The sequence below is a fragment of the Pithys albifrons genome, chromosome 4 (assembly GCF_047495875.1).
Source record: "Pithys albifrons albifrons isolate INPA30051 chromosome 4, PitAlb_v1, whole genome shotgun sequence".
NCBI classification, from domain to species: Eukaryota; Metazoa; Chordata; class Aves; order Passeriformes; family Thamnophilidae; genus Pithys; species Pithys albifrons.
The window spans coordinates 31,649,499-31,675,642 of record NC_092461.1 but is presented as its reverse complement, the minus strand read 5'-3'; the positions used below and the strand labels follow the sequence as shown (position 1 = coordinate 31,675,642).

The following is a 26,144-nucleotide window of genomic DNA, read 5'->3' as shown; positions in this document are numbered from 1 at the left end:
TGGAATGGAGCATTTTTAATAGCATGGATAGAAAAGTGCCTATTCCCTACCTGCTCTTGCTCCACGTAACCTCTGTTTATGATCCTGAGGATGCCCAAATGTGTGTAAGGTGTTGAGTTGATAGAAGAGTGGTGGTTCTGCATACATGCCAAACTGCAACTGTTGTGACTGGAAGAGCTCAAAAATTCAAGGGAAAAATGAAACAAAACAACAGAGGCAGCAGAAAATTATAGGTTATGTTGTTTGAACACCAAAGAGAGCCAGCCTGAGACATGGAGACACATTGCTTGCATGTTAAACCACCAAACCTGAGGATGTGTTGATTTGGCTTTATGGCAGATGAAAGCTGGGAAAAGGAACTTTCTTGGACATCCTTCTGTTCCTGGGGTTGTATGTCCCCGTTCTGGACCCAGGCTCTCAGAGTTGTGTCACCTATTCCAGACCTATTCAACCCTCAGGACTGAAGGAATATTGAATTTGCTTGTGCAGTTTCACCCCCGGCATCTCCAAATCTAGAAGAAAAGCAAGCACACACCTTGTCCATGGCCTTCATGACTCCTGTAACTAATGTATTCCCTAAAGACTCTCTTTTTCCCTCTTCCCTTTGCCTTGCCATTGCAGCTGGCCACTTGCCATAATGGGGAAAAGCAACACAGGCAGCAGCACACCAAAGCAGCCCAGAGTCTGTGACAAATCACTGCAGAAGGCAACACAGCCCTGAGATGCCAGTCAGCTCTGCCATCTCCAGACAAAAGCAACAAGAAAGCCAATCAGTGAGATATTTCCAGTCCACTTTTGAATTTGCCCTGGGCACTACAGACTTTTCACAGACTCGAATAGATTGTTCTCTTCCTTATCAGCACCAGGACTCATCTTTCCAGCCAGTCCAGCCAGTGTGCCTTTTTCAACAACAACACCACTAAAGCAATTAACATTTCCTTTTAAGTTTTTGAGTCAAGGTAAAAGCACTCAGCCTGAAAAGTGCTTCTTCCGTCAAAAAGGGCTGTTGTGCTTTTCAAGGGGCACAAGAGGATCTCTAAGCAGCTAAATACACCCAGGCATAGCAACAGCTTTGTAAGAACTCTGACAATGAGGTTTGGAAGTCAGAGCATAAACAAGACCAGACTGAGGGTCCTGGCAGTGTGTATCCTAAAAACAGGTGAAGGAGGCCAGCAGTAAGCCATGGATTTTTCACCTAGAAGCTGAAGAGGAAATAGTAAAGTCTTGTAACAAATTACCCATCTAATTTTGAGCTGCTCAATTTATTGTAAGCCCTGAAGCTTTTTGCCTGTAACAAAACAGAGCCAGGTAAAGAAAGGGTGAAGAAGTGCTGTACTACATCCTGACAACTTCCATGTTCCTGAGACTTTTGGCAGACCGGATCCAGGGGAGGTGTATGCCAGCATGTCCACCCTACGACAGCCAACACGCCACAGTCGTACCACAAGGCACCACGCTGCCCTCTAGTTGGTCTCTTTCCAGCATGATTGAAAGATGATGTCACATGCCAGGCAAAACCAGCCATGTGGATGGCTGAAAGTGTCTGACATACAGGGATCACAGCGATTCAGGTGCAAAGGATCAGCTGCATTGGGGCAGACATCAAGAACACAGCCAAACCTACACTCCACGTGCATGGCTGACAGTACCAGCCCAGAAGGCACACAATCAAAAATGAGGAAGACGCCATCTCTGCAGAAGATGCTAAGGCAGGTGGGATCATAAGAGGAAGAGAAGAGCTTGGCACGAGACCTGGAGGGGGGCTGGGCGAGGGGGTGACTTCGAGTGATGTGAAAACCTGTTTGCTAAAAGTTGGACTAAGATCCACCAACTCATTCCACACAGCTCCCCAAACACACACATTTCCTTTTCTTAGTAGCACAGATGCCTATATCTATTTAAATAACTGCTCCAGTCAGGGGTTGTACTAGCTATAAATTTTGAAACTGGGGGAGGGGGAAGACACTGAAGATTTCAGTATGTAATTTTCTTTTTTTTCTTTGGCTTATTAGATTATACCCTTGTTTAAGAACTAACTGTTCTTTTACTTGGTGCCCTTTTGGCAACCATCTCTACCTAGCAATACGTGGGTGTGTGCACTCCCCCAAGTTCGCTTGTACTCACATAGCAAGTTCAGATGAAATACAGCTCAGAAATTGTACTCCTGCAGTCCAGGAGCAGGAGTATTTAGAGCAATTAATCACTGAAATGAAGAAAAGGCAATGACTAGCACTGTAGAGGAAGAGGGAAAAAAACGTTAACTCAGAGCACTACTGAAACGTGCTCAAAATACACAATCCGGAGAGGAATCGGCACATCTGCCTCAGCTTTGCAATGACAGCAGCTGAACATCACGGCAGCCTGGAGTTGTGCTACTCACAATCAAAATTCTTCTCCAGGGTGGTGCAGTCAGGAGAGCGGATTTGGCCGGTTCCTTCTTCCCCAAGGTGATTTAGCTCTCTCCACTCAGACAAGAAATAGTGACAACATTTAGTACACCTCAAGCCTGGTTTAACCTAGAGAACAGCTCCAGGAAGGTTTACATGGCCCTGCCCCAGACTGAAAACAGAAGCACCACCATGTCTGCCACATATTGCAGTAGCACCTTACTTCCTTAGAGGTCTGTTTCAAGACACTCACAGCTGGAAGGTGTCCACAAATCCAGCTGAAGTCAGTAAGATATATCTGAGCTTGGAAAATTAGGATTGCAGATTGTTGATCAATGCTCTGGTTTAATGACAGGTCTAGCATTTCTACTTGGACATTGTCTAATCCTACTGAGGTATAGCTGTTTCCACAGACAAATACCTCCACAGATCAGAATATTACAAAGAATTTTATTACTCTGTCCTCAGAGTTTTAACCCCAAAGTTTGCTGAAGTGTGGGTGACCATTAAAAAGAGCTGTGCTACTAAAGAGGGTGATGCTAGGGTGCAAAATCCAGTGCAGAGAGCACCCAAAACCTATAGGTTTGGGCAATACTGGGCTGGGATGGTTCAACCCTGTCTGTACTGCAGCTTTGTGAGCTGCCTGAACCTCTTATGTTGTATTAGACCATATTACAGATAGCTGTGCAGTGCAAATAGCTTGGGGATATATGGTAGCTCTTATCTCTGAAGGCTTAAGAAATAAAATACGTTGCTTCAGACTCTTTCAGAAAGAACACTGCTTCCTGCATCCAGATCCCTGCAATAATGCAAGGAAGCCCTCAGCCAAGTGCAAGTACCCCCAAAACCCCAAGGACAGGTCAGTCAAATTGTAACTCTTCTAAACAGCACTTACACAATCTGTGATGTTCCACATCTGCAGAGTACCCCATTCAGGTGGGATGTCCTCATCCACCTTGGAAAAAGTATTAAGGAAACCAAGGTCAACAGTTCTATTCTGAGCAGCACAATACCTCAAGAACTTCACCCTTCTCTCACTACTGACTTCTCCTTTTCCCACATCTTCAAGCTTCTCATGACCACACAGCCCTGCTCCATCTTTCCCAGATCCCTTTTCTCATCACCCACTTCCCCATCTGCAATTCCATTTGTGCCAGCTGTGATTATAATTTTTTGGCTTCTTGAAAAAATGTCTTCAGGCATTGTTCCTCACAGCATCTTGGATACAAAATATGTCCCTGAACTAACCCACAAGGCCAGTATTTTTCTCGGTATAAATTCTTCAGGTGACCAATGATGGTGGCAACTGAGAGCAATCAGCAGAATATAACTGTTAGTAATTTCATTTCCTCTCCTTCCATCCTATTAGTTGTTGCACTCACTTGTGCCTTGTTTCAAAACACCAGACATTTTTTCTAAGGAAGAGACTTATTTCTGTATTTTACAGGTATTCACCAAGCTCCTCTGAAAATCAAGGTGAGTTGGCACCTCATGGTTCAGCAGGCAGAAAGAGCAGGCTGGAGCTTTCATTAGTACTGAACATGGTGAATTACGGCATCAGGAGTAACAGGAGAGGAAGATCTTCAAAGGGACATGTAGTTGAATAAGTGTATTACCAAAGGATTTAGAGTTACCAGGCACCTGTACTCCTTTTTTATAAATTGTCCTGAAAGGCATATTTTTCTTATGTTCTTCAATGACTTCACAGTCCAACCAACCTGTTTTCTAAACCCATATTTGGCAAGCATAAGCTTATTTGGCTTGGAAACCAGTCTCCTAAATGCAAAAACTACTTTTTAAAATGGAGATTTAGTTCTGTGGTCTTCTAGACACTTTTTTGAAATTACTCTGAATTTTGTGCTGGTACAGAGCCCAGTGCAGCAGGGCTTGAATCCAAGGACAGGACCAATCATCATGACTGGCTCTCAGTTTCAATGAGTGGCAAATCAAAAGAAAACCAGCATCAAATCCAATTGCACATCTATCTGTGCTATTGTCACTGCCAAGTGGTGAAGCACACAATTCAGCACATGGTGGTTCACCTTTTCTTCCCAGGTGGGTCTTACAATCTGTTCTGAGCACTGCACCAGCAGCAACCCACTCAGGAGGGCTAAATCTAGCAGAGGTTTAGCTGCAGTAGTTTGTGATTTTGGAACAGATGCACCCTGGCACCTTCAAGTCTTCAAAAGAGAGCACACAGACACAAAGGCAAGGCTGTATGTAAGGAAGGCACCTCTACTGAGTCCCCCATATCAATGGCACCCAATCTTTTTGAAGGAACCATCAGTGATGCCAGACATGGTCTCACTGTCTCACCTCTCTCATCCAGTGCTTAAGTCTAGTCCATTGCATCACTACCACCTTACCCTTCCCTGAAACCCTTGTCTCCTTGTTACTTTGGTTGATTAAGCAAGGCCACAGTTACCTGCTTCTGCAACAGCCCTGGTGTTGAAGAGGTCTCATAGCCCAGGCTCAGCTGAAACAAGAGATGGGTGAGAAAGAGGGGGGACTACATATGTAGCAGAGTAAGGGCTTTTCCCTTGACACAATGCTGCTGCTGTCATTGTCATGGCCACCAGCCAAACTGCAACAGCTGGCCCCTGAATCTAATTCCTATTGCACTGGGACCAAAGGAGAAGCAGCAGCCAAAGCAGCACCACCTCCATGTCCTGAGTGTTGTCACCTCTCTGCTGGGTTCTTGTGTCCAGTGTCGTCTTCAGACACCCGAAGGATGCAAGCCTTGTCACTGTGCTCACCTCCTGTCATCCTGAACACATGCCTAGCCCCTTCTACACAGACCGTTATTACCTCCTCTTCCCCAAACTTAGCGAAAGTTCTCAACAAAGTTTGCCAAATGAATGCCTTACAGTCTCATGAACTGGTATCTTCTAACAAAAATTTTTCATCCCCAGACCTCCAACCAGCTCTGACAAGGGGCTTTACTAATCTCAAAATGCCTGTACTGTTTTCAAGCTGGGTATATGGATCAAGTTGTTGCCAGCACATGTACTCTGTCATTTTTCCCCTTACTAGAACACATACTTGAGATTGGTAAGTGGACTCAGTCCTTGGTCCATTCTTCCTGACCCTTGCCTCATTTCTTTTACTCATTTGAATCCTCTGCTTTAGTAAAACAAAGGAAGAAAGTGGAAATTTTCTATTGCCCCAGTGTCTGGTCCTGAGCTTGAAGTTTTCACAGTGATGAAGATTGGAGGATGCTTTGCAGATGAACAGAGATCTCTGTTCTAGTAAAGGTTGGTTCTTTGATAGATCAGCCCACGGATGAAATGAAAGTGTGGTGACATTAGTGCACACCCCACTAGAAGCAAAGAAAAGACTGCAGACCCAGAGATGAGTCATGAAATCTCTCTGTTCCACTGCTCTAATTACATTGCTCATCCAAGAAAAGCCTCTTTTGGAGCCATTAGGTCAGAATCTGTTCTACTCTAGCTGTAAATCCCTCATAACTCGGTGAAGTCAATCGATTTGTATTGGTGTAAGCAAAATCAAGCACAGTGCACTTGCACAGCCTTTGATCTCTCTGTCTCTCTCTGAACACAAGCTCACAGATTGCCATTAGAGACAAGAAACCCAGGCCCCTGGGTCTTGTGCATGCTGCAGGCACTCTGAGCAGCGAGATCAACATCAAGCACTGCAGATGGGAGGTGAAGTAGAAGGCAGAGGAGAGACAAGAGCCTTCTGTCTCCCCTTCAAGATGAAAGCCTGTGGACCTCCCAGAGGGGTTCCCAGAGGTACACTTGTAAAAGGGTTGGAGCATGTAACATTAAAAGGTTACATACAAAAGAAAATAAATTATCTATCCATCTATCTATCAATCAATCTACACTTCATTGACACAGTCTACTATCTTTCTATTAGAAAAGCAAACACAGAGAGGCACAGCTCCTGTGGCTCTCCAACAGACCACGAGCATGCACAGTTTTTCTGATATATGGAATTAAAGCACTAGAAGGCCAAAGAACACCAAAACCAAGCACTTGTCTTTCAGGAAATCATCTGAATATACGATTCCAAACAATGGTCCATTTTGTCCTAACAGATGTTTCCAGCTTCTTCCTCTTCCTCAAAGTCTACCAATGTGCTGCGTAGGAAAACTTGCCAGTCTCTCCTTGGCAAAGAGCTCTGCACTGTGAATGGAAGCAAAAGTCACCATCCAAAAGACACAGAATGTTCCCCCAATATTAAGTGTATTAGGCAAGCTATCAAAGAATGGTCCTGGGTCACAGGAGCATTTCCTCCTATTAAATCTAACACAACTTCCACTGAGACAGGTGATGATGTGATCTTCTGGGTAGAAAGAGCATCAACCACCTGCTTAGTCTGCAGCCCTGACTCTGGCTTCCTGCATAAATAGGGATGTCAAGTTCTCAAAGGAATAGGAGAAGAGGGAATGTCTTCAGTAACCAAGAGAAGCCTGGGTTGGAGAACTTCAAAACAGAAGCCCACAAGAATAGCTTGAATATTACTGATTGTGTTGAAAGACATGAAGAGTAATGAAAGGCCATGAGGCAAAGGTTGGAAAGCATAAAGACATTGCTCCATCTCGGATTCCCTCCAAGCAGAAGAGCGGCTGAGGAATACAAAGATTTTAGAATGCAGAAAGCTGAAAGGCTCTTGGATGTCCTGAACCTGATGTTATTCCTGCAAAGACATTTGTTAAGTCAGTGGGGATGACTCAGGAAAAAAAGAGCTTTTGAGGAGTTGTTTCTAGTAATGTTCTAATACTCAGGAATATATCTCCATTTTGCATATGTATTTAAATTTCTTTCATCCAGTTTATGCTCTTTAGGTGGGTTCAAGGGGAAAGCCTCTTCTGTTATTTAACACAAATCTCTGCCAGGCCTTCTACCCCAGGTCTTGCATTTAATACACCATCTCCAAGTTCTGAAATTAGGTCCCCTGGGTTCTATATTTTCCACAGAACTGAAATGTGCACAGTAGGATGCAGACAAAGACAGAGATATCTGTAATGGCTAATATGGAACTGTATTGATTTTGTTCGTTATATGATGTTTGTTTACTTTTTTAAGCTCTGTTTGAGAACATTTTCTGTTCCTTTCAGGCTACTGACACATTTTCCATTTGCTACAGGAGTTAATATCGATGCTGCACCGCATGTGTGTAAATTTGTTGGGTGAGTAGGAGGGGATGCTTCCTTCAAAATGCAGGCTCTCCAGACCAGATTCTGCACATGTTCATCTCAGTTTAAAGTCAACAAATACATCAAAACAACAGAGTTTCACAAGATTTACAGAGAACAACTGTGATCAGAATCTGTTCCAGTCTGACAGGATCCACCATTTTTGTCTGTTGGGAAAGCTGTAGGTGTTCTCTCCCACTCCCTGTTTTTGGAAGGGGGTGGGAACACAATACCACATGGGAATAAAAATGCAGTTTCATGGTGAACTGATATATGAACAGGAATTAACAGGATGGTGGGAAGGGGATGAATCAGCCAGTCCCAGGGAAGACAAAGAAATTTTTCAGACGCTACCCTGGATCTCACCCACTCAGACACAGCATCTTTTCTTGGCCCCTGTGATACACCACTTTTTCCTCTCATAAAAACCTAGTATTGCACTATCAAGCAAACCTATAAAAAAAGGCCCTGCTAGAAGAAAATGAACTGATCTTACACTCGACCAGTGATGCACAGTCATTCTGTGGTTCCAAGTCAGACCAAGGCATCCAGAATTGCTTTTGTGTAAATGAAGTTCAGGCCAACACTGAAGTCTAGAAAATATGGAACCCAATCAAAGTTTGGGCATCTGCACTTCCAGAATTAGGGAAGTATTCATTCAAACTATGGAACATGAAGAAATACTTGATCACGATATCTGTGGTTATTTCAACAGCCTGTCTCTATCTCACTGTTATGGTAGAAGACCCACACTTGATGGCTATAAAGGGGGAAACAGGTCTTGAAATGCTAAAATGGAGACTGTACAAAGGCTTACAGGGTTATTCTGGGAAAAAACATGCATTTGGGCTTAAATCTGTGTGGTAAATTATCTGTTGTCCCCCTGGTGCAGGCAAGTAATTCCTCTCACTTTAATGGACAATTTTATGGCTGCTAATAACATTTGTAGCTTAGATAATGACAAGGATAATCAAATCTCATGCTTGAGGGCATAAACTGATTGCTGCGGGGGTTAGCAACAAAATCACCATTGCCATATATTGTACAGGTGTATTATGGGATAGATTTCCTTCTTCCAAAGCAGAAAGACATTGGTGTCTGCCAAGGTAACAGATTGCGTGATTGTCTGTGTTATGGAAATTGCTGGTTTGTATGCATGGGATTTAGGGAAAGAGGAGAAACCTCTTTGTTTCTGCATGACAGAATTTGCAAGGTGAGTATTGATGCCTGTTCTAGCACAACAGCTCTCTTAAAGGTAAGTCCAGCCCTGACCATAACAAACTCCACTGTCAGACAGCAAATATGGCTGTACATTTAACACAGTACTCAGAGACAACCATAGAGTTCATAATCCCAGAAGCTGAGGGCTGTGAGAAACCTCAGTAGAACATTTGACCTGCTTCAGGATTTGACCTGTTTCCTCAGTCCATCACTTAGGGTTTACTCAATTCACCAGTCAGTCCCTATATTGCAGCTCTCAGCCACCATTCCTAGGAGCACATGGCTTAGAGGCACCACAGCAGATAACTCAGTCCATTCAGATCTGAGGCAGGCTGAAGTTATACCAAGCCCATGTGTGTTGGTCAGTGGTTTAACCTATTCAGACAAATATTCCACTACTGGCACTTTCTAGGTTCCTTACAGATCATGTTACAACTGTTTTCACGGTTGATGATGAACATACATCTGTGGTGCTGAAGTGTAAATCTTGGGTATGTATGTAGAAAAAACTTGGCAACGTTCTCTTTGTAACAGTCTTTCACATTTGAAGGTGTTATTATTCCCCTCTATATATATTTCTTTTTCACGCTAAACAGCCTCTGTCCACTTCACACTGTATAAGGTCAAATTTTCTATTAACATTTTGATTTTTCCCACCCTTTCTCAAAACACTGTGTGCCCCAAACCAGACCCAGTTTCCAAGATGAAGCCTTACCACTGTATCAGCACGATGCTGCAGTACTTGCATCTAGTAAGTTCATATCATTTTTCTATATGTGTGTTTGATATTTTCTTCTTCAGTGTAATACTGTGCACTTGACTTTATTGAATTTCATCATATTGATTCCAGACCATTTCCCCAATTTATCAAAATCATTTTGTACTCTGGTCCTGTCCTTGAAGAGCTAGCCACCCCTCTCACAATTAATATGTGTCCTCTCTGTTCTATCTGACAAGCCACTAACGGGAAAATTGAATAGTACCAACCACAAGACAGAACCCTGTATTACTGTACATGTTATGTCTATCCAATTTGACAGAAAACTAGTGATAAATATTTCTGCATTTTTTTATCCTATTATGAAATATTCTGGTGGCAGATTTAGCAGCAGGCAAGTGGGTTTGCATCTTCTGCCCCATTTACCCATTTACCTGCACAGTGTATGTGCTTCTCACACATGTGATAAATCTAGCCATAGTCCAGCCTCTGGTGCACAGTGTGTGTCCATCCAGACTTTGCACCCACCTGTGGCAATTCAATCCAGTCAAGGTTTTCGTACTCTAATTATAAGAACTCAATGCTGTTATCATGTCATGTATGCAATAAACATCATGACCTAATGTTCCCCCACTATCAGCTATATATTGGAGAAAAACAAACAAACAAACCAGAGATGTCCAACCTGAGTCACTCAAGAAAAATTTGTGTTTGTTCCAGCTTGTTCCTTGTTATCCCCTCGGTACTTTCATACTGATTAACAGCTTGGTCAAATATCTTTCTGAAGATCAAATTTAGGTTGACTGAGCATTAGCTCCCCATGTTCTCTCCTGTCCCTCTTTTAAAGATAGGCAGTGTGTTTGTTTTTCCCTGAAACCGCCACTGGTAGAGCTGTTCAAACAGTAGCCATAAAAAACTGGTGACACCGCTAACAGTGAACAGTTGCTGCTTAGAGAAGAGGTTTGATTCTTATCCAGATATTCACCTGGAGACAAAATAGTAGGATGCACTGATAATCCCTCAGGGAAGCAGGAACCTTCAGGAAAAAAAAAGGACAAGATAAACTTACATAGATCCCAAGCAAGATCCAAGACAAACTTCAAACAGCCTCTGTGTGTACAGAACCATTAAAAATAAGGGGGGAGGAGGAGGATAGTCCATATCTTGCCGCAAGGCAGAACAGTATGTATAGGTCATTCTTGACAGATGCTTGTCCATCCTGTTCTGCAAGACCTAGCAAATAAGAGCCCACACCCTCCCCAGGCAATGTATTTCAGTCTTTCAGGATTTTTCTTTTTTTTTTTCCCTCTATGGCCACTCTAACACTTCCTTGCTGTTGTTTAACACCTTTCCTTATTCAGTGTACCACATCTGAGCTCTTCAGGAACAGACCCGAACAGGAACAGACAGGTTTTGATCAGATTTTAAAAGCTCCACAGGCTGGATTCTTTTCAAAGAGAGCATGGAAACATCTTTTAACTCATCACCCAGCCCGCAATCAAGTTCCAGCAAGTCACCCACATCAGGACCACACATGCTCAAGAGCCAGCAACTTCCATTGTGACACCTACTGCTGGATACTTAGAGCCAAATTTCCATCCCATACCTATACCCCTTCAATACCATCAGACTTTACTGTGGTCCATGTTGAGAAAAGAAAAATCTCCTGAAATTTTTAAGAATGTCATACCAAAACGCCAGCAGCTGATGTACCTACATCATAAAGACACTGACTTCAAACATCATACAGCAACAGCAATGAAGCCTTTGTCAAAAATTATCTTTGGTGCCAGACCAACAAGTCAAACCAGACCTGAATGCAACCTATGCCACATAAACCATCACCAGCATAGAAGTGGTACGAGGTCTTCTGAATGAAAATACATTTTGGGGGTATATTTGGGAAGAAAACAAAAATTAAGCCATTCTGAATCATACCTGTGCTTTTCAGTAATTAAAATAAATCTCTTGGATGTGCAGTACATTAATTAACTGACTTGTAACACTGCTGATTTGCCTGTATTAGCCTACATCACTAGGAATCAGCTTATGCTGTTTCCTCTGACTGGCAGAGTGCACTCATTAAGGCAAACACATTGCTACTAAAGTACTGAGGGTTTTGAAAAGTGCCCTTTAAATAACAGGTCTTTTACTACTAGGCAGGATGTGTTTTAAGAGCTTAAGTCTTTGTTGCCAAAAGACTGGATGATCATTTATTCATTCGCCAGACAAAAATACCAGAAAATAATGAAAAAGCTGATAAGGCATCAAAGGAGAGAGGTTGAGAAGATCACTGAATTCTTAATACATCAGCTGAAAGGTCAGCTGAAGAATTCAGGTCAAATCGCTGGGATTTCCAGGTGCTTCCGATGGCACAGATGCAGGGTCACTGCTATAACTATCAGTTGCCTAGAACCAGTCTGATCTCATTTCTAAAGCAAACAAACAGGAGATCGGGGGCTTGTATAGAGAATGTGGCAAAGGGATAGTGGATAAATCACTTCAAATGCTGGAAGAGACTTTCTCTTCCCAGATGTTAGTCTCCATACTCCCAGGTCCCAAAATACAGGGTTTTTTTTCTCTTTGGCGGTCTGGGGCAATCCAGTTTTTTTGACAAACTAGTATATGTGACAACACTAAATAATTCTGAAAGGGCATTCTTCTACTGTTTCTAGTCCTCAGCAGAAAATACTGTATGCTTTATCCTGTAAGGAACTCTTCTGAGATTGATGGTCTCCCTCTGGAAGCCCAAGCAGTTCTCAAAGGCCAGAAAGATGTGGCCAAGCAGTGAGACTTCAAGTCCCCTCTGCAAGTATGAGGCGTTTTTCTGATGCAAGATTGTAATGGAGAGTTCAATCATCTTTATTTCATGAACACTAAAATACTTCTGATGCAGTATCTTACACGACGCAGCCTGCATGCAGAGCCTTACGGTCAGAGTTCCTTCCTGCTGCTTGGGTTGGTTTTACTGCAGAACCATATTTCAGATTTATCCAGAGCAAAGTTAACTTAAGAAAAACTGCAGATTTTTAAAAATTATTACTGCCATAAATACTATTTTCACTGAGTGAAGTCAGATTTGTTTCACCATAACAGTTCAAACTATTAACAACTAATAGCAACTGTTCAGTACTTTAAGTAATGGAGGACTAGATCTTTGAAACAAGAGTATTTGACCACTTTTCCTACTGTGCCTGGTCCTGAAATGTTCCATATGGCTGTGAAATACAGCAAAGTGACAACTCAAAATTCCAGTGGTTACAGGTTTGTTACAACAGTTAATTTTTTACACAGTTCCCATAGCCTTGGATCGTTTAAACATAGAAGGAAGACATTCTCTCCAGAGGGCATCAAAAGAAAAGAGGGTGGAAGAAATAAAACATTCCATCTGCACCCAAAACACCTCTGTAATGAGCTAATGGCAGCACACATCAGAAATTGCTGAGTGCCAATTGCCTTGAGAGTGATCCCTTTTATTTCCATCTTCCCTTCAACATGTCAGGAATATCCCTCAATCTGGAGTCTATGAGCATTTCCTCACTGCTGATCTCCTGCACTACACAATTAGAGAGAGCTACAGAAGGTTTCATTCATCAATCTGTGCCCTAAAGTTCTCTGTGAAATTTTCCTGCCTGAGAAGACTCATACAGCAAGCGAAGGGAGCGATCTTCTTCTGAAAAGGGAGAGCAAGAGAAAATCAGCTTCCCATCACATACCTTTAACCCCACTACTTGCCTGCTTTCTCTAAAGCTCTTTTTTCCTGCTGGTGCAGGGAATTGAAAGGACAATATTGTCTATTCCCTGCTAAGCATCCTAATAAGTTATACATGAGTCCTTAATAGAGAAGTTCCTTTCACAGGTATGCCCTAATCACCCCCTTAATGAAAACAGTTAAAAAGGATACTGAAGCCTTCAACCAACTGATGACTGCATAAGCCTCTTGTGACAATTGGTCATATTTACATATATATGTATAAAAAGTCCTTTAACTCCTTAAAAAGAAAAAGCCGCTAAGAAACTTAAGAAGTTCTTGCTCCAAAACAACAAAAAAGTGCACATTACACTTAAAAAAGAAAAGAGGGAAAAAAAAGAAAAAAGCATGTCAGTGGATCAGAAGATATTGGATCAGAAAAGGTTGTTCACTGTCTGGCAGGGATGAAAGTAAGGAAAACAAACAAGGTACAAAAAAAGAGCCACACATCACCAAAATAAATAAATGGATTGAAAACAACATTCTTCCTCAATATTTCTCTTTGCTCAAAGTTTAAAATGTGCAGTAGACATGTAGTTTAGCCTTTCACTTTCATTAAAAATATATAAATCATTATAAATGTTTAAGTGAACATACACTTTAACACCACAAACTCTGTTTGTTTCATTATCAAACATCAATACATCTGAAAACTGCTATTACAAATATTTTCCAGGAGTTAGTTTGCTATAGAATATGAATTGTTGCTCCTTGAATTGTAGAATTCTTGACAAATAATGACCTGATCCAAAACTAATGTGACTCAAACTATTCTCTCTGTTACTTACAACAGATTTCGGATTAGGCCTTTATTTCTGGTTTGGGGTTTGTTGTTTGGTTGGGGTTTTTTTCCCAAACATTCCTTTATCCATAGACCCTTCTCACTTTAATCAGGGAGGTGCTGTAGCTGCAACACCAACAATATCAATGTTAGTTGTAGCTAATCAAGTCACAGGTACTTGAAAGGGTACGGGTAACCTGGTATTCCACTTAACTCAAAGTCAGTAGATTCCACAGATTATAACAAATGTTATCTTGCATTGCAGCAATGCCCATGTGTGAAACTTCTGAAATAGTTCATGGCTTCACTCAAAAATATCCAAAAAGGATAAGCCTACTAAACACAGCAAATATCTGTTACAAGTCCACAGTTGAACTCTCAGTTCAACTTACAAGTAGCAAGGACTCTCACTCATTAGTTCTGCATCAGCAGTAAATGTCCTTGCTAGCATCTGTTAGAGGGGAAGGGGATATTTCATGTAGCTTTTATCCATATCCATCCAAGGATCTTCAATAAAATCCATAGAAAGTGGATACCTGGTAGCCTAAAGGGCCTTTGACAGCAGACACATAGTTATAGCAGAGATAATTAGCCAGAATAGTAGATGAATTAATGAAATAAAGCTCCAGGTTCTGCTATTATTGTATGTCAGAAGACCTAAGCTGCAGGAGTTTACTAGAATCACCTTGAACTCATTTTGGATCTCTGCCGTTGGTTCGTCTGCACTGTCTAATCTGGCTGTGAACTAATGCCATGTTGTCTGACAGAATAAAAAATGAGCAGTTTGGCAATTAGAACTAGTTCCTAACTTGAATCTTCACAAAGTCATTTTTTATTCTTGTCTCTAAACTGAGGATAATTTTTACACAGAGGTGTTGTGAAGATGAATCACCTAATGTCAGTACAGGATTCTGAATAAAAAGCACTGCGCAACTCCAGCTCAAAGCCATGAGAATGGTTTTCAGCATTCATGGGAGAACAGGCTCTGGTACTGAAGGAACTGAGCACCTCAGCTCAGATTGCATTCAAGGAAACGCAATAGCATTCGGGGCCATCCTTTGTGCCAGACCAGCAGTGTCTGTCCCAAAACTCATGGGGCCCAAGAGGAAAGCTCTCTGTTAATCAGTTTTCCTTTAGTCAAGCCTCTTAGTTGTAAAGTTACTCCCAGAGAAAGCAAAGGCATTTTTATTGTTTTTAGCTGAAGCAGGCTGAAACCCACAGCTAAATTTCTTTCCTTATTTTCAGTTATTTTCCTTATTTTTACTTTCTTTCCCTCCAAATCCTGCCCAGTGAATTTCAGCTTGCCAGCTTTGTATCAGCAGGATCATTTTCTTCTTCAGCTAACTTCTTTCCTAAAAGACTTACCAACACCTGTAGCTTGTAACCTTGACAGTGGGTAAATGCAGTTATTTCCATTCTGACACTTGCAAAGTACATAAATGGCCTTACTGCATGGAAAAAAAATCAAAAAACAAAGACCGTAAAGTGGAGAAAATGAAACTTCAAAGATCTTTGATTTTCTTTCTCAAGAATAATAAATTAGCCCAAGAACTACTAGGACTCAAGATGTAGAAAAAAGGATAAAGACTTCAAGAGGTCATCCAGTCCATCTTTATTCCCAAAGGCAAAAGCAGCTGTAAGTTAACCATTCCTGAGAGATTTTTGTCTAATCTCTTTTTAAAGCAGTCTCCTTGGGCAATCTCTATCAGCACACAACCATCCTGACAGCAGGAAAGAGTTTTCTCATGCTTAAAATAAGTCTTACTTGCTTCAGTTAAAGGAAGAAGTTATGACTAGGTAAGAGGGAGTGAAGTGGCACCAAATCCTGAAAAACTACAAGACACTAATTCCTCAAGTGTGGTTACAGTAAGGAAATCTGTTGACACCATCACCAGGTCAATGGATAGAGCTTTCTTGATGTTTCCCCAAAACTGTTTTTTGAGTCTTACTGGCTGTTATATTTGCAGTTCCAGTAAGCCATACAGTGGACAATTGCAGGTCAGCAGCACTCTGAGCTGTGTTTTTGCTTATCAGTGATTTATAAAAAGCTTTAGCTAAAGTGACTCTGGCAGGAATGGGAGGTTTCATTGCAAAAGTAGTTGTCCAAAAAACTCAAGAACTGTTTCTACAAACATGTGAGCAAAGTAGCCTCAAACTCTCCTCCATATTAGCAGAACAGTACTTTGGATTTTTTTTCAACCTCCATCAGACAAAGAATATAGTATGAAATGATCTTGCAGACTACTTTAGTTATGTAGGGGAGCATGTGGCCCACTGAAGCCAACCTCCTTCTTGCCTGAGAGATACCACCAGCAGATATTCAAGTCCTGATCATCCAGTATTCTCCACTAAAGCTTCAGATGGCATGAATGAATAGATTTGTTATTTCAGTGTATCTACAAGCATTCGTCTTACCAGAGAATCTTGCTCTCTCCTTTCACCTGAGTTTATTAATAATTGCTTGGCTTAATCTACTCTTTTCTTGTTTGGTATTTTATATGAGATATGACCTTCATGGTCCTGGCAAGTCATGAATGCAGCAGTTAATAGCCCAGGCATTTGTGTCCTTATTCTCAATCTTTCCATGTCTTGTTTTCTTCCTTTCTTTTCTTCCTTTTCATTGCAAGTTGTCCATTTGCCACAATTCCCTACTCAAACCTTTCCAATGGACTGGCTTTAAACATTACTATCCATGAAAAACCAAGATCAGACTCAAAACACCAGAGGTTGGTCTTAAAGGAGGAGGAACAGGAACAAAATAATTCACATGTGAAACACTCTGGTGCTTTTCTAACCCAAATTAGAGACATCACTGTACTACCAATTTTCTGGGTTTATACCCATTTTATAGAAGGATAAAGTGATGCAGAAAAAGAAGGTGAAGACTAAACTGCTATCCCAAAATGGATTTAAGCATGTGTTTGCTTAGTTCATTAATGCAGGTTCAAACTCCCTGTCAGGCCACCATCTGTCAGACGTATGCAACGTCCTCATCTGGATGCAGAGAGTTCCTGAGTGTTTAGCTACTCAGTAGCCAAACAGTCATCAATAGGTGGATGTTCCATTCACTGTTACATGTATTGCAGCACGTTGTTAAAAAGTATTTTTGTCTGTGTTCACCGGGATATTTCAGTCACTGCTTGTAGTGGGTTTGAAACTGAAAACAAAAGTCTAAAAGCTAGAAAATTAAACCAACAATTCACAGCACGAACTGTCATAATTTCCTTCCCTTACTGTCACTTCTCAGAAAAAAAAAATCTTCAATCTGTTTGTTGTTTCAGTTCATTTTAGGGTGACACAAACAGCTTTCAGTTCTTTAGATTCTGCACAAACCTCCAGAAATATTCAGTGTTTACTAGAGCTCAGTGGTGTTAAATCAAGTATGACTATCACCCTTTAAGGCCTAAATGATAGAGCGATATCCATACCAATAACACATTTTGACAGTGCTGACACCTGCCCACATAGAAGCAGTTTACTGACTTTTATAGACCTGTAGAAAAGGGCATTAAAAGTTATTAGGAATCCTAGGAATAACCCCTTATTTTCAAAAGTTGGTGTTTTCGTTCACTGTATCAATCCTCTTGATGAACTCTGTGGCATATTCTACAATGTATCTGATAAAAGACAAGTGGAGAACTTCCTTAAACCTCTCTTTTTCATCATTTTCACTGTGTAACCGGAAATGGATAGCATACTATACTAGCTAACAGAAATGAGAACAATCCCGAAATAAACTCAGCAACTGGTGAGAGCCAAGAAAAGCTTATTAGTTCTTTTTGATCACCTAAAAACTTTCACAGAATTCAAACATAACCAAAACTTTGTGAAAGCTTATTCTTTTCTGTCTGCTAATGGATTTTAAGAGCAGACTCATCAAATGATGTTTCAGTTAAAAAAAAAAAAACAAAAACAAAAACAAAAAAAGGAGGGGGGAAAGCACTTTGCACCTGAAGAGTAGAAAATATGGTGTGCCCCAAATGAAAAACAGTTTCCACTTACTTCATTAGCCCTCTTTTATTTGTTTAATACTCATCTTGGCAAGCAACAACTCCCTACCACCCTCCAATAAAAGCCAAATGCCACAGATTTGGGGAAATCTCAGCACTTGGCCTCACGCAAGAGGGTTTCAGGCTATCGTGCTCTCTTCTAAACAGGTTTTTAATGATGTGTTTTAATGGGAAGCAACAAGCTGCAGAGATTGCTCGATGAGGGGAGCTCAGAACAGAGGTGATGGACTGGAGCTGAACCTTCAGTACCACAGCCCGAGGACGCTGGTGAAGTTGTCCCATGCACACCATGGACTGGGAACTCTGCTGGAGTTATCCCTTCAGCATCGCGGACTCGGGACACTGCCTGAGCAGTCTCTTTGGCGCCACGGACTGAGGATACTTCCTGAGCTGTCCCTTCAGCACCGCGGATTGGGGACGACACTACCGGAGCTGTCCCTTCAGCACCGCGGACTGAGGATACTGCCGGAGTTGTGCCTTCAGCACCACGGACTGGAGACACTGTCGGATATGTCCGTTCAGCACCACGGACTGGAAACACTGCTTAAGCAGTCCCTCCAGTACCACGGACTGCGAGCGCTGCGAAGTTGTACTTTTGGTACCACCACTGGAAATATTGTTGGACCTGTTCCTTCAGCACCAGCACCCGGGGACACTGTCTGAGTTGTCCCTTCAGCCTCACACTCTGCAGGTGATGAGGGACTTGTCCCTTCAGCACCACAGTGTGGGGACACTGTCGGACCTGTCCCTTCAGCACCAGGGTGTGGGGACACTGTTGGACCTGTCCCTTCGGCAGCAGCGCTCAGCCTGCCCCGCCTGCAGCCGCCCCGCAGCACCACTCCCGCGGCACCTGCCGAGAAGCACCAGCCCCCTCCTGCCTACCGAGGGCAGTGGGCTGATGGCCCATGGCCAACCATAAACGCCTTTGATTAAATTAAAGCTACAGTAGTTGAAATCAGCACAGCAAAGAAGTAATTGCTTCAGACATGTTGCTAGCACGGTAATATCACGGAGTACAATCAAGTTAGATATGAATTAGTCTGCAATCATATGCATACTGCTCGACTTTGTGCTCCGCTGATTCCTATCACTGTTTTCTCAGAAGGGAGGTTTTGTGGAGATAGAGGTACCCCTCCAGATTAGGCAAGGCAAGGTCTTTGTTATTCTGTTTTTAAAATCAGCCCACAATGGTTAGTTAGACACACTTTTGCTGTAGTTCCCACTGAATACAGCACATTCAACAATGCATACACCACTGCATGTGATTCTGGAAGTCTGTCTGGAAGGTTTTAGAGGGAGAAGGACATGTATGTGAGAGCTCACACACAGATTTAAAAAAAGAATCGTCAAAAAAGATTAATATGAATATTTAAAATCACTTTTCTGTGCAAGAAACCTAGATAAGAACTATTGTCTCCTTTCCCTGAGAACTTAAACACAGAAAGTATTTTTTTTTCCCCACTGTGAGACAAGTTATTTTAGGATAAATCAGAAATTAAAAACTTCCATGTTCACTTTTGCAAACTACCAGTAGACCAGATAACATCATGAAGCCAGTTTAGAAATTAAGAGATGGTACAAAAAATAGCAGTGCATTTGGCAAGATGCAGATAGCAACTATTAATAAACTTTTCCAAGATGGATCAGATATCCTCCAGGAGCAGAGTTTCCCAAATGAACAATTGTTACAGAATGTCTGTCTTTCTGCACCATTCTTTGTTATTGCTCTTCCTCCCAGTGGTTCCCTGTTGCTATATACATTTTTAAATTTAAACAATTCTAACATCCCAAAGCGCCTCTGCCTACAGAAATGCACACTATCCTCTGCATGCTGAGGTGCTTCCAGCTTCCTAAACAAATCCCAGCTCTTTGCAGGAGAAAATGCTAGCACTTCCCAAGACAGTTGTACTTGTTTTCAGGTAAAATATGATCAAAATGGCAAACTACTGTACAAACAGCCCTTTCTACCTGTCACCAACTAAGCCTAAGAACACAGGAGGTATTGCTGCCAGCAGCAGTACAGGGCACCATGAGTACACAGGCATGTGTTTGGAAGCCTTGCTGTAATCCAGAGTACAGCAGTCCAGGATTCACTTTGCAGAAATAAGTGACAAAAGACAGATTGAGGATGAGCAACTCAGTGACCAAAGGAGGAAAGACTTCTGACATTGTAGAGAACAGCAGGAAATACAAATCATAAGCCAAAGTTACATTCTACTTTATATTCTGTAACTTATTAATATATGCATTTTTCTTTAATATACCTAATTGCAGAGAAGAAGATGAAATTATCCCTTAAAAATCTTGTCTTTGTAAGGTCAAATAGGCTTTATATTGTCAGATGGTCTCTCAAAAGAAAATTTTAACTACCCCAGGTAAAACACAGTCAAATACAAACTTAAGTAGACACTTCTCAAAGGGCAGTGGACAGCACGTTCTTCTGAAAACTCACTATCTTCAGGTGGCAGTGTGAAAATTTTTTGTAATAAGCCCTAAATAGTAAAAATACTAATTCCTTCTGCATTGATGAGAGCTACTTTCATGTCCTGTTCAGTATAAGGCACTATCAAACAGCTACTGAGCTAGAGAGGTCTTTTCAGATCTCCCCAGTCGTTAGGGGGGAACATCTAGAAGTTCTGGGAGAAGAATGTTATCAACTGCCTCAGTAAATCCACTTTAAAGAATCCAAAACCAGAGCGAGCAAATCTGCTCATCCAGCCAAAGCTAGAGTTGTAGCACAGTTCTGTGTGCTCTCTGCAGCCTCTAGTCATCATGGTGTTCATTTTCAACTCAGGGAAGCAAACTTTGCATGAAATGCTCCTCTTCAGCTGCAGAAAGCAGGCAAGTAAAAAATGACACTCCATGGCTGTGTCCTGGGAAACTGCACATCTGGGAAGCTGGGCAGCATGGATGTGACAGCGGGCATAATTTTGCCTTTCAGACGATGTGCCCACAAAAGGGAAATGCAGACTGTGACCTGTTGACACATCAGACACTCCAGCTGCAATAAAAACTTCAGGAAATTGGAAATACCCAGGAAAGGCCCAGCATGGGACCGCAGCTGTGGGAACCATCACCATGGCCCTTGCCAACACCAAAACAAAGTTTGCAAAAGCAGGGCTAGGCTTGGCTATGTCAGGGGTTTTCCCAGCTGATCCAGTTCCCATGCCCTCTTCATTTTCATTCTCAATCACCTGTCTTTTGCCTAAGTTTTCCCCACGTCTCTTAAGCAAAGGTGCAAGACTGAGTGTGGTAACAGGGCCTTCTTCTAGAGGGGAACCCCAGGAGACTGTCACCCTGCCTCTTCCCCCTCTCTTCCTTGCCACCCAAGCCACAGCTCCTTGCTAGGCATCTGGACAGTGCCAATTCCCCTTTCCAGACCAGCCCTACTCCTCTATAGCGTCACCCAGGAGACAGATAATCCAACTCAAGGGGAAGAGATGCAGGACATCACCAAGTCCAACAAGTGCCCAAGAAGAGCAATGAATTACATAACACTGAAGAGAAGCAAAGAAATTCATACAGCACAGACACCTTTGCATGTCACAGCCTCTCTACCCCTCTCCCTTTCTCCTAATCCGGGGAGCTTTTGTGCCAGCACTGTCCCCCGAGGGGAGCCACTTACCGATGGTCGTGATGACAGTGATGGCAAAGTAGAAGGAGCCGGCGAATTTCCACTGGACTCCAGCTCGGTGCGGCTCGGACTGCATGATCACCAACTCCAGCTGCCGGTAGTCCTCGCTGGTGATGTTGTACTTTCCTTTGAGCCGGATCTCCTCGGCTTTGAGTTTCTCCTCCTCCCGCATCTCGTTGTCGGACTCCAGGGCATCAAAGACGGCAGCCCCGACCAGTAGGTAGGTGAACGTGCAGATTATGAGGGACAGGGTCCGCACGTTCTGCCTCTTCATGGCCGCCAGCAAGGGGCGAGTGAGGGGACCATGTCCCCCCCTGGCCGCCCGGGGATCCGACAGGCCGCAGCAGCCACAGCAGGGGAGCAGCCGCCGGGGGGGCTGGCGGCGCCCGCCGCCGCCGCTGCCGCTGCTCCGGGGCAGCTTGTGCTGCGGCGGCGGCCGCTCTCCGCCCGCCTGCTCGGGCTCCTGGGAAGAAGAGAGGCACAGGAGGCTGCTGGAGCGCCGGGACCAGGTGCCCTGAAGCCGGGAAACTCTGCGCAGGACCTGCCCAAACCAAGCCGTCCCAGTGCGCAGGGCCATCCAGGGCAGCCCCGCTCCTCCCCAGCACCGAGGTCAGGGGCAGGGGGTCCCCGCCGAGGGGCCGGTGGCCCCGGCACGGAGTCCTGCGGCGGGCGGGTCCCCCCGCGAAGTTGGCGCGGCGGCGCGGGGAAGGGTCGCCCGCAGCCCGGGCGGGGCGCGGCGGGGAGGCGGAGGCCACCGCCGTCCCAAGTTTCTTCAGGCGGAGCGGCGGGGCCGGGGGGGGCCGGGCGGCGGCAGCGCGCCCATCCACGGGGGAGGAGCGGGACGAGGGGCGGTGGGCGCCGGGCTCCGACCGTCGGGCGCCCGACCCGCCGCGGCCCCCGGCTGCCTGCGGGAGCGCCGGCCGGGCGGGTCGGGACGGGCTGGGCGCTCTATTCTTTCCGCCGCGGTGCGCGGCGGGCGGCGGGGAGCCGGGCTGCTGCTGCCGCTGCTACTGCTGCTTTTGCTGCTGCTGCTGCAAGTGGCCGCGGCGTGGGCAGCGGAGCGGCGTCCGGCGCGGCGAGGGCGGCGGCGGCAGCAGTGTCAGGCGGCGGGCGCGGAGCCGGGGGCAGCATCCCCGGGCGCGCCGGGCCGCGCCGCCGCTCCGGCGGGAGGCGGGGGCGCCGGGCCGGCGGCGTGGCCCTGGCGGCGGGAGCCGGCGCCCCGCGAGCGGGAGGAGCGGCGCGGAGCCGCCCCGGCCGACGGGCGGGGCAGGCGCCGGCGGCGGCCGCGGACCGAGCACCTGCCCGGGGCAGCGGTGGGGCGGGACGGCGGCGGGCGCTGGCTCCGGCCGCGGGGATGCCGACGGGAGCGGAGAAACGCCGGCTGCTTCTCCGGGAAAGCGCGGAAGGGGAGCTCGGCCCCAGGCGGACACAAAGACGGAGACGAGAAGAAAAATTAAAAAATAAGATAAAAAGACAAAAAGCAAAAAAAAAGGAGAAAAAGAGGCAAAACAAGAATGGAAAAATAAAAGGGTACTTTCGCGGCTGCTGCCCCGGCGCTCTGGGCGGGGGCTGCTTTATTTAGGGTGGTTTTAGAACAAAGCCGTTAAGAAAAAGAGCAACCGTCCTCCTCCTCCTCCTTCTCCCGGGCTCTTGACATCATCTCGGGGAGAAGCGAGCCCGCGCCCCGCAGCCATCGCCTGCGCGTGTGTGTGTGAGAGCGTGTGTGTGCGGGCGTGTGCGTGTGCGTGTGTGTGTGAGTGTGAGTGTGCGTGTGCCCGTGCCCACTCCGCCACGGGAGGCGGGATGCGGGATGCGGAGCCCGCCCCGGCCCGCGGCGGTGAGCGCGTTAACCCCCTCGGCGCCGCTCCGGCTGGGAGCGGCCGCGGAGCTCACCCGGTTCCCGCCCGCCTCCCCCGGGGCTCGGCCACGCCTCGGCCGCGGAGCAGGGTCGGGCGGCGGCGGCGGAGCGGGCTCGTGCCGTTCCCGCAGGGACAGCTCGGAGCCCCTCCCGCTTTTCCAGCCGGGCAGCGGGTAGCGACCGGGACGGGTTTGTGCCCGTCTCCCGCGGGCCCCACGCGGAGCTCTACCGCACCGCAGCTCCACGCACCACCGCCCCTCCACTCACTGCCACATGCAGCCCCACACGCCGCCGGCAGACACACAGGCAGAGCTCCACACTGAGCTTCACACACCATCGCACCTTCCAGCCCTGCACACCCAGAGCGTTGCACCCCACCGACCACACACATGCGCACACATGCACAGCTCTACACACTCTGAGCATCACATACTATGGCCCCCATGTACACACCTGTACAGTCCTACACACACCCATACAGCCCTACACTGGAGCACTGCATTCCACCAAGCACACACACAGCCCTACACACCCCAAGCATTACACTCCACAGTCATACACACCACAGCCACTCTCGACACCTCATCTTGTCCACTTGGCACTCCATGCACACAGAGCTCCACATACTGCAGTTCCACTCAGGCAGCCCCCTCACACACTCCCTGACCTACACACACCACAGCCACACACACCACAACCACATACCACAGGCACACACACCACAACTCACTGGGATCCCCAACCAAATGCACCACAGCATCACACACACCAGAACCTGCCTATATTACAGCCCTCTACACACCAACTTCACACCACACAGCCCCTTCCCCAATCTCAGCATAGCCCCCCAAGCACAGGGATGCACATAGACCCGTGGCATGGAGGTGGAACTGGATGATCTTTAAGGTTCCTTACAATGCAAACCATTATGTGATTCTATGATCATTACATACTGCACAGATAAACAAGCAAAATGTTCCTGAGGGCTCAGAGGAGACAGCCCAGCTTCACAGGGTGCATCCCCAACCCCACAGCCCCTGAGCCACCAACCTGGAAGGATGCAATCCCTCAGGATCTCTACCCACGCCCTGCCTCTCACTTGACCATTAGGTTTCCAGCAGCAGGTGTTAGCACAGGAGCCCGGGACTGCTTTTAGGTACTCCCTGAGACACGGCTGTCCCTTCTGATGTCATCTTGACCATGGGAACTCTAGACCTCCTCCTGAGTTGAGGCTGGGATTTTCAGCCTGACTCACTGAGGACTGAGCAGATCCTGACTTCTCTGAGCCTCAGATGACATTCCCTTGTTTTAGGTCTTTCTCGAATCCTGGGAACCCAGTGCTAATCACTGTAACCCTCCACCCCTAAAAGCAACTCTGACTCCTAGGTATACACTGTCTTTGGATACACATCCTGAGATATGAGAGGGAATGGGAACCCAGTGCCTTGCAGATGAATCAGATCAGAAGTCAACCTCCAAGAATGAAACCCTCTGAAAAGTACATCCCAAACTGAGCAGACAAAACTGGTTACAAAGCCCTTTGTGAAACTCCTAGTGCAGGGAGGATGAAGAATTCATTTCCTCAATTCAGCAAATAAGAGTTCACCTAGGGCAAATTCTGCATCATATCACCTGACTGTTACCAGAATTGTTACAGCACCACATGGCAGCAACAAGGTTTCGCCTGCTGAAAGAAGCCTGTGCAGATCAGCAACGGGGAAGGAGGGCAAAGGAGGAGAAAAGAGGAAATATCTGGTTTCGATCAACTCTTTAAAAATAGAAGTCTGATTACTGTTGCCCATTTCTGATTCCCCAAGGGAGAGCAGAAGAGGAATCTATAAATAGTTTGCAACACAGAGAATCCTATAGCAAAGTTGCTGGGAAAGATCAATAGCATGATTCAAGGAGGGCTCCAAATTACATCTCACGGGAGGGAGGTGCTGAACAGAATTGATAAATGAGTTGCAAATGCTGTGTGTGTTGTGTGTATCTAATTAACAGAGGGTGACTGGGATCAATAGAAAGGAAGGAGATGGTCTAAAAATAGCACTCAGGCAAGGACTGCAACCTGCGGGCAACAGCTTGGATGGAAATGTCCCCTGGAATAATTAACCTTTAGCTGAAAAGTGGTGGTTAGTGTGGAATCAAAGTGGGGCCTGTGGGCAGCTGGGAAGGGATGAGAACTCCATGGGACTTAGGGCACACAGTAGTATGACAGTTTGGGGGCGGTACAGGCACAGCCATGGGATTGCAGCCTTCCTCTGCTCAGGTGGTAGTGACAATCTGCTGACTGGTATTTCTGGAGAAATACCTGAATATTAACATTTTGCACTGGTTGTGGAACAGGAAATATTTGCCATTCTGTGTACTCACAAAGGTTTCAACACCACCTAGAGAAAAGTAGCAGTCAATTTTTTAAACATCTGCTTAAATCCATAAAAATCTGAGATTTTCTTCTTTTTTGCTGACCCCGTTGCTGAGAAAGTATCCACTACTCTGAGAAACAGTCTTTGCTCACCCAGACTCACCAGCAAATATATATTTGAATCACAGAGCAACTGACTTCCAAAGAGAAGTGCCCTTCAATCCTTCCATCCACAACAGAGATGTCAAGCAAACTCCA

The 26,144-nt window shown here is 45.2% G+C and overlaps 1 protein-coding gene across 1 annotated transcript in view; it reads right to left on the bottom strand.

Moving 5' to 3' along the window:
• Positions 1-22,240, bottom strand: part of KCNK9 (potassium two pore domain channel subfamily K member 9) — an 86,001-nt gene extending 63,761 nt beyond the window's left edge. Inside the window, exon 1 of the mRNA XM_071553030.1 lies at positions 21,655-22,240. Coding sequence (XP_071409131.1) covers positions 21,655-22,240 — 586 coding nt within the window. The remainder of the gene's footprint in view (positions 1-21,654) is intronic.
• Positions 22,241-26,144: the final 3,904 nt, after the last annotated feature.